Raw genomic sequence first — 12,360 nt, forward strand, 5'->3', positions numbered from 1 at the left:
GTGTGAGGATCCTACTGAGCTCTGCTTAGGGTGGGGGACCTCCAGCATCTCCTGTGCTGGGGAGGTGGGAGAGAAAATGTGTGGCACAGTCTGTTGGTGGGAGTGTGGAGGGTCCCAGACCCCTCTGTGGATGGAGTTGGATGTTGCTGTGCAGTTGTGACCTGACCCTGCTCTGTCCTGAACCCCAAAACCACGTGAAGGCTTTCAGCTGGCACCTCTCTCAAACTTGCCAAGATGCCAGTGGTGTGCAAGCACAGTGAGCGGATGAAGAAGTTCAAGAACAAGGGCAAGGATGCAGCTGTAAGTACCAATCTCCACCGCTTGCCTGTGTCTTCCCGTTTGGACAGTGGCCCCAGCTGGGGGTTTGCCTGTGGGCAGGAGCTGATGTGAAAGCTTCTAAAGGATAATTGCCCCCAAATCTACCTGTATGGGGTAGCTAAAGGGGGTGTGTGTGTGGAATGGCTCTGCCAGCAGGGATGTTCAGTTAGCTTTTGAGATGTGGTGTGGAGCTGGCTGGGCTGCAGGGAGTGTGGTGGCACAGGTAAGGGGGACATGAGTTTTGGGTGGGTGACTCTGAGCTGCGCTGGTGAATGTGCTGGGCGAGGGAGATGGTTCAGCCTCAGCCTGCCCAGCTCTCTGCAGCCGTTATCCCTGCAGAGAGGGGGCTGGTGTGGGATGTCAGACCATGGGATCTGTCAGGTTGCTTTAAGCCAGTAGAGGAGATGAGGGTTTGCCTCTCAGGTTCAACAAATCTACTTTTAAAAACACCCACTGGTTGTTGGTTCATCCAGCAGCCCATGTCCTCGGGAGGCACTAAGTGAGAGGTTTTACTCTGTCCTATCTCCTACATAACCCTCCAGGCCACAGCAAGGAGCTGCCTGAGAGCAGATACTGGTTCTCTGCACTCCTTGGGTAGGAAACTTGGGGCAGAGCGTTAGAGATGAGCTCCTTGGAGAATTGGGTGATGCAGACACCAGTGGGATGGTGTCCTTCTCTCCAGGCCCTGCGGAGGCAGAGAGTGGAGGTGAACATTGAGCTGCGAAAGGCCAAGAAGGATGAGCAGATCCTGAAGCGCAGGAGTATTTTGTTCAGGTTGATGGATGAGAGTGTCTCTCTGGGAGAAGACAAAAGTAATGAGGTGAGTGCTGGCTTGTGCAGTAGGTATCCTCTACTTGGACCACTACCAAGTCCAGTTCAGGTGACCTGGGTTAAATAGCCAGTGCCATTGCTGATCACCATGCTGGCTGTCAGAGTGCTTCAGACTGCCTAGCCTTTTTCTGTGTTATTTTGCATGGAGATGATGTCCCGTGTGGCTTTTCTTGATGGCAGGTAGAACAGGCTGGTGCTCCAGCTTGCTGGGAGCTGGCGAAGCTCCCGTCTGGCTCCCTGCGCGGTGAGGGTTAATTACTGAGCTCCTAGGCCCATTAGAGTGTGTCAGTGACTCTTTCAGTGCTTGATTACAAGGATTAATTGCCTCCAAGGCTTTTGTGGATTCTCTTCCTCTGCTTCATCTCGAAACTGCATTGCATAAAGAACAGACATTGCTTAGATATGAAGTGGTGACTGACTCGGGTCTAGACGGCTGATTGACTGCGGAGATTAAACTGGAGGGAGTCCTGGCTTGCCATCTGACTCTGAATCATTCCCTGTGACACAGATTGAGCTGTCCTTGGAGGAAATCGTTGAAGCTGTGAATGGGAGCAACACCAAGCTGCAGCTGCAGGCCACACAGGCCACCAGGTATGCTGCCCTGCTGCTCCATGCTAAGAGGGAGGTGGCTGATGGAGCTGCAGTGGGGCAGAAGGTATTTATTCCTGTCTGAAGAGATGGCAAAGTGGGAAGGAGCCTGGTAACCCAAATGGCCCTGAGGGACCTCAGCTGGTGTCTGTTTTGTGCCCTATGTGCCTTGTTTGTCTCCATCACAGTCCTGGGCAGTGCCCATGGCAAGGACCTGTGTGGTTGAACCCAACCAAGGGGTTGGCTGTGCCTCTCAGGGCTGCCCCCCTTGCTGTGCTTTTGCTGGGGCAGGGATTGTGTTGGATCCCACAAGAAATGAAGTGCCAAAGGCTTGGGTGGGACAAGGGCTGGAGAGCCTGGCTCTGTAAGTGTCAGTGCTGAGCAGAGGTGTCCCCACCTGGGTGGGGGTAGGAAGGATCACAGGGTGCCATCATCACCCAGCTGGCAGCAGGGATGACTCCTGAGGGTCCAGGAGAGGCTGAATCACTGCTGGTGCTTCCTTGGCTGGCTCGAGCTGCCACATCAGCAATCTGCCTGTGTGCTGGGGGACCAGTGCTGTTCCCAGTGGCTGTGAGGACATCTGCTCATGGTGAACAGATCAAAAGCTTTGCTCCCAAGGTGTTAACTGGAGGCAGGCCAGAGCAGACCCTTCCTAAAGGGGCAAGTCATGACTTGCTCCCTAACATGCTGTGCAGAGCTGGCTTGCTGCCTGCACCTGGAGTGCCCTCACAGCACACTGTGCCATGGTGGGGTACCAGTGGCAGCACTAATGCAGCTCTGAGCTGTGGGCTCACATCTCATGCTACCCTCTGCCAGCACTCGCTGCTGCTGAGCGAACCAGGCTGGGAAGCAGAAAGTGCTGCTTTTTTCTGGCTTTCTCTGACATGATCAATTCCCTGATCCCATTTCCCTGGCACCTGCACAAGCTTCTGCACTGGTGTGAGGCAGGAAACAGCAGTGGGGAGTTGGTGATTCTGGTTTTTAGCTGGAAAAGCAGTCTGGGAAACTTCATTTTAAATGTGAGCTCTGGTCTGTGTGGGGCTGGCCAGTGGTCCTGTGCTGGGGAGTGGCAGAGGCAGGTTTGTAGGCTGTAAAAACTAATTGCAGATGTTGATTTTTTCACTGTCTCAAACTCCTGCAAGGTGGGGAGCATGGAATAATGTTGCCATGGTCCTAAAAGGATGTGTAAGTATTGCAGTCTAATGGACACCCTGCTGTTGCTTCAGCATCTTCTTAGATGTGTCTTCTGCAGCAGCCTCTCTCTGTCGACTCCTCTGCTGGGGGGATTTGCTGACCTGGGATGCTGAACAAGCATCTCTTACAGGTGCTGCTTCCCTTGCAAGCCACAACCTTGTACCTGGCCACAGGGTTACAGTCTATCATGGCACGACACAGCGTTTCTCATGGCAGGCTATGTGGTGTCTTCTCTTGCAGGAGAATGCTGTCCAGGCAGAAGGACCCCCCCATCAATCAGATCATTGAACTGGGGATCATCCCCAGGCTGGTTGAATTCCTGACCCGTGCTGACAATGCTTCTCTGCAGTTCGAAGCAGCCTGGGCACTGACTAACATCGCTTCTGGCACCTCCAACCACACCAAGGCAGTGGTGGAGGGAGGTGCCATTGCAGCCTTCATCTCCCTCCTGTCTTCCCCACACATGCACATCAGCGAGCAGTCTGTGTGGGCGCTGGGCAACATTGCAGGTAAGCAGAGGTCTCCAGGTCTGGGGGCAAGCGGAGGGTCACTGTGCACACCAGTGCTGGGGAACTAAAAATATTGATGTTCCTCAAGACAGCCTTGTCTCCCTGCAGCTTTGTCTCCAAGCTGCTGCCCCTATTGAAACCATTAACCCTTCAGTCCCTTCACAGAATCATCTAGGTTGGAAAAGACCTTGAAGATCATCTAGTCCATCCACCTTCCTGTGGCCTGGTGGCCTTTGCGATTCTATATTGGTTCTGCAAGAGGATTTTGGCTAAAGCCAAGTGCAAAACTCCATCCTGCTGGGATGGTCTAACCCACTAGTGTTGTCAGGGAGAACAGAACGGGTTATGTCTGGTTAGCCTGCCACAAACTAGCCATGATGGCACTCCAGTCTACCTGGTAAATCCTCCCCACCTGAAAATACTTAATTGTGTGTGGCTAATGAATGAGCTCTGTCCCCCAGACCTGGCCTGTGCCTGCAGGTCTGATTGCTATTTGATGTTGACTGTCTTGTGACTTGGGCAGATGCAATAAATGACCCTTTTTCATCTGTACAGGTGATGGTCCTCTATACAGAGATGCTCTTATCAACTGCAATGTGATTCCTCCCTTGTTGGCTCTGGTGTCACCTGTAACTCCAGTAAATAACCTTCATTTTCTTGACTTAACAGCTCTTAATCACTTGGATAATGGGTGAATGGTGATCTACATCTACCTTATAAACAACAAGCTGTTTGTATAATTGAATGAGACCCCGTTCTAAACTGCTTTTAATGACCTTACCTCCCAGCTATATACAAAGCTGGGGATGCCAAGCAGATAGTCTTCAAGTCAATGTGATATCTTCTAGTCTTAGCTTTCCTATCCAGCTTTGATCATATCAAGCTCAGAATAGGATGAAACCAGTGCAAGGTAACTTGCATATGCATGTGGAAGGGCTGAACTTGTCCCTCAAGCTTCTTCCTGCTGCTTTTTGGGTAGCTCTAAACTGCTGCATTTGTGGCTTCTGCCCTTCTGCAATGGTCCCTGCCCCACTGCTTTCTCAGTCTCTGGGAGAAGGACCTTCAGAGAAGCATAAGGTGGACTAAGAAGCTCTTGGGGGCTGCAACAGCAGTACCAGTGCCTCCAGATTTCCCACCCCTGGGTGTGAGGGAAGCTATATGCTTTCTGGAGGCATAACTATGGCCTTTCAGGCTGGTGTTAAGAAAATACCCTGTAGGCCTTCTGTGAGTTTATATGGCAAGATGTTGTTTTTTTTAAAAAATAACCAACTTTTCTGGTTGCTCTATCCCTAGCCCAGCTCACCCTTGCCTCTTAGGGGGCCATGTGGAAGAAATGTGACAAAACACCAGTTCACATACACCTTGGTAGCTGCAATGCTTTGAATGTAGCTCCACTGCTCTCCTGGGAGCATCCTTACTAGGATGAACTGTCTGAATGATACAGCTTAATCAAATCCTCCTGGTGCCCCACTCTAGAACAATGAGCTGCTAATATTAAACAAATTTCTGATGGTGTCTGAAGATTGCTCTAATTTGTCCAAGGACCCAGCAAATATGCTGTCTGGCACCTTTATCAGTCATAGTACCTTGTCACACCACTAGAGCTGAAGTTATTGGAACTTAATATTGGGGAGTGAGGGGGTGAATTTACTGCCTTAGTTGCTTACCTGTTTCATCTCCCTTCTTTAAATAAGCCTCAGCCCTTAAGGAGGCTGCTTCTGGCTACTGGATAATGTCTCTGAACTGTAGGGACCAGAAGCAGGCTGCTACCTCTTCCTCACTTGTTACTGCAGTGAGGATCTTACCCCTCTTTTGTATTTCAGGTTGGATTCCTGAGGAACATCACATGGACACTATCAAACCTCTGTAGGAACAAGAACCCCTACCCTCCACTGGATGCAGTGAGAAAGATGCTGCCGGTCCTCATCTGCCTCATGGAACATGAGGACAAGGACATCATTTCTGATTCCTGCTGGGCTGTTTCCTACCTGACTGATGGCTCCAACGATCGCATCCAAATTGTGGTGGATACAGGGATTCTCAAAAGGCTGGTGGAACTTATGGCCAGCCCAGAGTTGATTGTTATGGTAAGAAACTGTTGGTAATCTCCAGCCTCTGGTCCCTTAATGTAGGAACATCCAAGGAGAGGGAAGGCATGTCTCCTTCCTACATGTAGCTAGAGTGGTCTGCTCTCTCCTCAGACTGCAGTACTACTTGGTTGTTGGTCAAGCCACTGCTCTCTTCCAGCTTGCTGTGGCTGACAGACTGGATAGAGACTGTAAAGCTGCTTAGAGCAGAATAGGAGGGCAATAGGGCTGTAAATACAACAGTAATTGCCCATGATGCTTTCCTTATTTGAAGGATCAAGCACTTAGGAGGGATCTTGTGGGACTCTCTGGCATGTATCCCTTGAGGTAAGGATTCTCCTCATCTCCTTTAATCTCTGTCTAGACTCCAGCTCTCCGTGCCATTGGGAATGTAGTCACAGGGACTGATGAGCAGACCCAGGCAGCTATCGATGCTGGTGTCTTGGCTGTCCTGCCCCATCTCCTGCGACATGCGAAGCCAACTATACAGAAGGAAGCAGCATGGACGCTCAGTAACATTGCAGCAGGGCCTTGCCAGCAGATCCAGCAACTCATCACCTGTGGGCTATTGCCACCGCTGGTGGAGCTGCTCGATAAGGTAAGGGATGGGTGCAGCACTGCACGTAGAGCTGCTGCAGAAGCAAAGTTCATGAGGTCCATGATGCCTCATTTGTGAAGCACTTGGTGGGTGCCCACCTGAACAATCTGCTTCAAAGCTGTTGAGATTCTTGGAACAGCCTGGGTGCTCAGACTTGTCACTACACCTGTGTGAAGATGTGGCTTGGAGCTGCTCTGGGCAGCTCTGCCGGGTGTCCGCCCATCACTCAGTGCTGGGGAAGGTGGGTCAGCCCAAATGGAATAGAAGGGAAATGGCTATCCTTGCCTCACATTGATCTTAGAGGGATGCTAAAGCTGGGGAGTACCTTCACTGTGCTGCTCTTTCAGGGGGACTTCAAAGCTCAGAAAGAAGCTGTGTGGGCAGTGGCCAACTTCACAACAGGAGGCACTGTGGAACAGGTGGTGGAGCTCGTCCATTCTGGGGTCCTCAAACCTCTGCTTAACCTGCTCTTGGCCAAAGACAGCAAAACTATCCTGGTCATCCTGGATACCATTTCAAATATCTTCCTGGTAAGATCTCATCTCTTGCATTCCTTCTCGAAAAGAGCAGCAGGGTGTGAGCTGAATGCTTACATTGTGTGGTTAGAACAGCAGCTGCTGATCTTGCAGCAGTAAAATGTGGACTTCATGTTGTCTGACTTGAACTTGGACACTTGGGTTGTCCAAAGGGCTTGACAAGATTAAGTTCCCAAATTGTTCCTCTTCACTTACTGTGACTTTAGTCTCCTTCTGGAAAGGAAAAGAGGTTGTGTTAGTCCAGGTGAAGGTATTGAGGAAATGTAACTGCAGAGAACTGAAGTGGTCCTGGGGGCATTTCAACTCTGTTCCCTGCCAGCTGATATCTGTGTGTCTCACTTGAAAGCCTGTTTCTTGTAGCCTTGTTCACGTTTGAACCAGTGAAATGGCTTTTGCAAATGAAATAGTGGGTGCCAGATCACACCCACTGCTGCTTGGTGTGTGGATGTGACTGAGTAGGGTTTGGCTAGCTTGTTTGGTTGGCAGTTGAGCCACTGGGCAGTAATCCCAGCAGCAACTGATGTTTCATAGACACAGTAGTCATACCCCTGGGATGAGGTAGGGACTGTGGTCCTCTGACTTGTCTTTTAAGATCAGGGTCTTACAGTAAAGACCATCTCAGACCTGTTACTGATGTAAGGTTGTATTTTCCTGCTGGGTTATCTGATGTTACAGGCAGCTGAGAAGCTGGAAGAGACAGAAAGGTTGTGTCTGCTGGTGGAAGAGCTTGATGGTCTGGAGAAAATTGAAGCCTTGCAAACCCACGACAACAACATGGTCTACCGAGCCGCACTGAATATCATAGAGAAATACTTTTCTGGTGAGGTATGTGAGCTCTTGCCACTTTTCATCTGAAAATATGAAGCTGTTACACACTGGCGTGAAGCACAGACTTTAAGGATGCTGAAATAGGTTTTTGGAAGAGACCTCTACATGATTAGAGTAGTCATTGCAGCTCATTCCAGCTGCTTTTAAAGGTCTGTAAAGCTCCTAGAGATGCACAGCAGATATGGATGCCTTGATAGCATCTTGCTGCTGGAATTTAAACTGGCATCAGCTGGAGTTACTGCAGTTGCTGATATGAATACCAAATGTGGAGAAGTTTCCTCCTTTGGAGCTGAGCTAGCTTGTCACTATGAATGGAAGCCTCCTACTCAGCTGATAACCATGCTCAGGTTGCATTTGGATTACTTGACCCTTCTCCTGCAACAAACTTATGGAAAAAAGATAGGATACCAGCTAGCAGTTGCAAGAGTCTCATGACTGTCACAGATGCCATGCTTGGTTCTAGCCTTAGTCTCGCAGATGGGGAAACATCAGGGAAGAGGCTTAGCGGTTTGACAGATCTTGGAGCTGAGGCTCAGTCTAGATGTGAACTGCAGCAGCAGGGAGCAAATGTCTGTTTTAGTCCTTTGGCCAGAAGAGGGTCTGCGGGATGTCCCTGAGAGAGGGTGTGGAGGAAGCTCTCCTACACACTGGCACTTGCCTGAGGGGCTGGATGCCAGGGGGAACATCTCTCCAAAGCAGTCCTGGCTTGTTGCTGTTTTAAGCAGGCTATTTAATTTGAGTGAGTTCTGCCACTCCTTTCTTCTGCCTCTGGCATCTGAGCCTGTAGACTTGGCTGCTTTTTCTGCGAGAGATGCAGGGACAGTGCAGCTTCAGTGTGCTGTAAAGAACAGGAGGACTTGGTCTGGTCTCCAAGGGTCTTCCTGTTAGAGTCAAGCTGACCTTAACAGCTTGTTAAAGCAGCAGAGTTTTTTAAAACAAGAATAAAACAGTAAGCTGCTGTAAAAAGCTTCAGGCAAACTCTGGTGCAAAAAGCTTAGGTCTATTAAGATGCAGAACCTTTAACTGATGGCTATCAACTTCCTCCTAGGAAAATCCAGATCTGCAGCCTGGGACTAGTGAAGATGGTCTATATGATTTCTCAGTGGAGAAGCAAGACTTCAACTTCTGAAGATAAAGCACTACATGGCTCTGAGCTGGTGGGTGGCGGTATCTTAGTAGAACTCAGACATCCAAACCAAAAGGAGCAAAGATGCTGGGTCTTTTACTTTTGAAGCTTGTCAATAAATTGCACTCTGGCTTTGTACTTGTTGCCTTTGATTATTTTTTTTTCCCTTATAAGCTGCTGTTGCAAACAGTATAGACTTCTTTCGATAGTGTCTTAAGGCCCTGCAGAAATGTATTGGAGCTCCTGGGCATGTTTTCTGGCAGGAAAGCAGAGCCAGAAACTTTCTGTTAACTGTATTAAGCTGCTGGGGAGCAGGATATTACCACCAAATCCAGCTGGGCCTTAGTGCTTGTGCTGAAATTTATAGGCTTGACTTGGAATGGCAGATGCAGCTCTGAAAAGATATTCAGGAGGTGTTTTGCCCTTCTGCAGGCAAAACCACCTCCATGTGAGGGGAGATGCTTCAAGCAGAGAAGGACATTGGCTGGGGGAAGGTGGGTCACTGTCACCCCTGTGTGTGCTACTCCACCCCCTCATACAAGCACTGTTGGCTGGACACAGGAGCTGCTGTGTGAGTGCTGGTCCTTCAGGAAAGCTGTGTCATAGGCAGCTATTGCATTGGGAGCAATTTGCCTCCCACTGCAGCTTCCCAGATGCTATCCACTAGCCTGGAGCCCACTGATCTGGCTCTGCCTAGAGCTGCCCTTTAATACTGAGGACCTGTATTTCAGGTTTCCATTGCATGTCACTGTCCTTTGAGAGGAGTTCTCCCTTTCTCCGAGCCCTCCAACTTTGGTCTCTAGCTGCAGGCTGAGCAGAAGGTGAGGACTGAGGTGATGTGGTGCTCAAGTCCAGCTTGCAGCAAGCTCCGGTGCCCGGTGTCCATCCCTGCAGCTACATGTACTGCTCTGCTAGCGGAGGTATTGCACAAACGTTATGTGCTGCAGGTTCATAACAAGCCGCTGTTCTTATAACAAGCGCTATTCTTATAGTGTTGATGGGTTGTGGAAGGTTCTGCTTAGTACCTTTCAGTCCCCAGGTGTTGAAGCTATCTCAAGGGCTTTGCTCCATGCAAGATGGGGGTGGCAGCTTCTTCCTCCCTGCTCTGGGGGGTTAGACTCTTCAAAATGACCCTGGGTGGGTTCAGGGCTTTGCTTTCTCAGATGCAGTGGGAGGTAATGTGACAGGTAGCTTAAGCTGAAGGGAAAAATCTTCTCTCCAGGAAGCAGAACCTCTTCCTCCACCCTGGATCTGTTCATCAGAGGATTTATGCATTTCTCCTCTAGGCCACCTAGGAAAAAGGGAGTTAGTAGTTGAAGTCTGGTTGTACTCCATCTCCTGTAAGGAGATCGTGTGTGCCAGAGCTGGGTATCACTTCTTAAAGTGCTGGAACTGATGAGTTGCGAAGTGTTTCTTGGGTTTTATTTCTTGGATCCCAAACTATGTATTTAGAACTGTGATAAAGCAATGCCTGAACACACAGCTGAAACAAGTGCCTGTGAAAATCCTTTGTTTGTGCCCATGGGTTCACACAAAGGGCTCTGGCTCGGCTGTGTGCACCTTCTCATTGCTGACAAGGCTGATACGGCATCTGGAAACGGTCAGATTTCACTAGGTAAAATGAATCTGAGGCAGGTGCTTCCTCAGTGTAAATGGAGATGCAGACCGGAGCTGGGGTCCACGCAGCTGCCCTGACTTTGGACTGTGGTCCAGCACAGGGCATCCTATGTGGTTTTTCCCACAGTCAGGCAGGGCTGTCCCTTACAGGCACTTGGGCAGCAGGGTTGATGTTAGCTGATGCTCTGCTGACTAAAATCAAGCTAAAAAGGGAAAGGGCAGAGCTATTTGACTTTTTTTCCTGCGTGTGCTGGACACAAGCCTGTGGTAGATAGTGTTATACAGAGACTTGGGACTAAAGCTGCTTGCTTCCACCGTCATGTCCTTAAGCTGCAATAAAATAGTGTCCCTGAAGGCAATGGAGAGGAAATGTGCCCATTTTCTTAAGAGTATCGATATGTGTCTCTGTCCTGTGCAAGCAAAGCAGAGGAGGTGTTTGGGTGGCACTGCTGCTTTGGTCTCTGGTGGCTGGAGAAGCGGGACTGGTGCCTGCCAGAGTGGTGAGGCTGCTGGGCTGTACCTGCCTGCCGCTGCGTCGTGGGCGTGCGAGAGACCTACAGGCGTCTGCTTGCCTGGTTAATTGGGGCTGCTCTCCTCTGATCACTGCCGGCCTCAGCTCCCCTGCCCAGGGTACTGGCAGCAGCTGCCGTGGCAATTTTGGCTTCGGTGCTTTGCTCCGGGGTGTTGGAGCCACCCGCTTCTCCCGGTGGGATGGGATGGGGCATCTGTGGGGACCAACGAGGGTGAGATGCTGCTGTGCGGCTTCCCCAGAGCAGCAAAACCTCCCTCTAGAGATGCACAAAAAAGGCAGTTTTTCTAATTAAAGCATCCTGTGTCCTGGTCCCAGAGGAGCATGGTGACAGCTGCTTGATCCCCACACAGCTGGAGAGCTGGAAAAGGCGCTGCCAGTGCCCATGGTGGCCCGTTTGCCCTGAATTAAGACCAAATTAATTTATACATATGAAACAGGGTCTCTTCTAAAGCATTTTCATGCCTAATTGTTCATTTCCTACTGCCACGGGCGCACCCCACAGCCTCCCCAGCACCATGCAGAGTCATTACCTGGATCTGGCTTTGCAGGAGCGGGTGGAAGGGGGTTTCTGTGCCTGTCCCTGAGGCTGCACACCCAGAGCCTGTAAGAGCCTGTTTGGGGGGAACTATGTGAGCCAAAACCCAAGGGTTGGTGAGAAGGAAGAAGAGCTGGGAGAGATGGCTTTGGGCAAGTTTAGCTGGGCAGCAGGCAGGGGTCTGCCTGGGGTGGGCAGCATCCCAGTGTGGGGACCAAGCCAGGTTAGTGCTGCGGGGCAGGGGAAGGCTGGGGAGGGGGATTTTAAAGAAGAATTTGGATGGTGAAAAGCACCATCCAAGCTTCTAGGTCTGCTGCTGCACCTGATGCTTGGCCATAAATTGTTGAGGCTTTTTCCTCTTCCCCGTTGCTATTTTGCTTTCTCCCTGGAATTTATGGGGACAGGCTTCTTCCTCCTTTTGCTTCTGGGAAGGGGTGAGCAGAGCAAAGAAATAAAAGCCAGGTATTTAGGTATTTACTTCTGGTGCTGGGCTGTGGGCACCCTCGGCAGGCAGCCCAGCCTCAGCTGCTCGCTGTGAAGCAAGGCTGGCCTCAAGGTTTTCCTCCGTACAGGGAGCCGGGAGGCTGCTCGTGCCGCTGGAGGGGTTCAGGATTTAGGGATTTTTTCCCATTGAATGCAATTTAATTTCTGGTGAAAGTGGGAGGGCTGGTTTATGGGATGCTTTGGGGTTTGGTTTTTTTTGGCAGTTCATAAATCAATAGTGGGGTTGGGTCACGAGCAGGTCGGAGGGATGGGGCAAGGCGGAGCTGACGGGCAGCAGCACCTGAAGCTAGCGGCTGTTAGCCTGCAAGGTGGGGGACATGGGGACAATTCAGGGCAGGTCCTGGGGGCTGAGCCGGTGGTCCCAGCTGCCCAGGGCTGTGGGCATTGCTCCCAGACTCCACATGCTTGATGCGCACGTGTTCACACCCGTTCCCTTGCCACCTTCCACGTCACAGCCATGTCACCCCTATGCCACCCCCAGGGCACCCCTGTGCACCCTCCATGCTGCCCTGCATGACACCCTGATACACCCCCCATGCCACCCTGCATGTCACTCC

At 50.7% G+C, this 12,360-nt stretch overlaps 1 protein-coding gene across 3 annotated transcripts; it reads left to right on the plus strand.

The window, feature by feature from the left end:
- The first annotated feature begins 234 nt into the window (after positions 1–234).
- On the plus strand, positions 235–8,618 carry KPNA7 (karyopherin subunit alpha 7). 3 transcript variants are annotated; one of them, XM_074840670.1, is made up of 11 exons: positions 235–300; positions 1,001–1,142; positions 1,194–1,198; positions 1,664–1,740; positions 3,172–3,440; positions 3,996–4,078; positions 5,264–5,527; positions 5,892–6,125; positions 6,473–6,655; positions 7,337–7,486; positions 8,538–8,618. In XM_074840670.1, the coding sequence occupies exons 1-11, from the start codon at positions 235–237 to the stop codon at positions 8,616–8,618; spliced, it is 1,554 nt and encodes a 517-aa protein (XP_074696771.1). The 3 variants fall into 3 exon arrangements, with proteins under 3 accessions (XP_074696771.1, XP_074696769.1, XP_074696770.1); XM_074840668.1 differs by lacking the exon at positions 1,194–1,198 and having other exon boundaries at positions 1,001–1,144; positions 1,658–1,740; XM_074840669.1 differs by lacking the exon at positions 1,194–1,198 and having other exon boundaries at positions 1,001–1,138; positions 1,658–1,740.
- Positions 8,619–12,360: the final 3,742 nt, after the last annotated feature.

The sequence above is a fragment of the Strix aluco genome, chromosome 15, assembly GCF_031877795.1.
Source record: "Strix aluco isolate bStrAlu1 chromosome 15, bStrAlu1.hap1, whole genome shotgun sequence".
Taxonomy (NCBI): domain Eukaryota; kingdom Metazoa; phylum Chordata; class Aves; order Strigiformes; family Strigidae; genus Strix; species Strix aluco.

Coding starts and splice junctions, on each gene's coding strand:
- KPNA7 (XM_074840668.1), top strand. CDS start 235: ATGCCAGTGGTGTGCAAGCACAGTGAGCGGATGAAGAAGTTCAAGAAC. Junction 301..1,000: donor ACAAGGGCAAGGATGCAGCT/GTAAGTACCAAT, acceptor CCTTCTCTCCAG/GCCCTGCGGAGGCAGAGAGT. Junction 1,741..3,171: donor CAGGCCACACAGGCCACCAG/GTATGCTGCCCT, acceptor CTTCTCTTGCAG/GAGAATGCTGTCCAGGCAGA.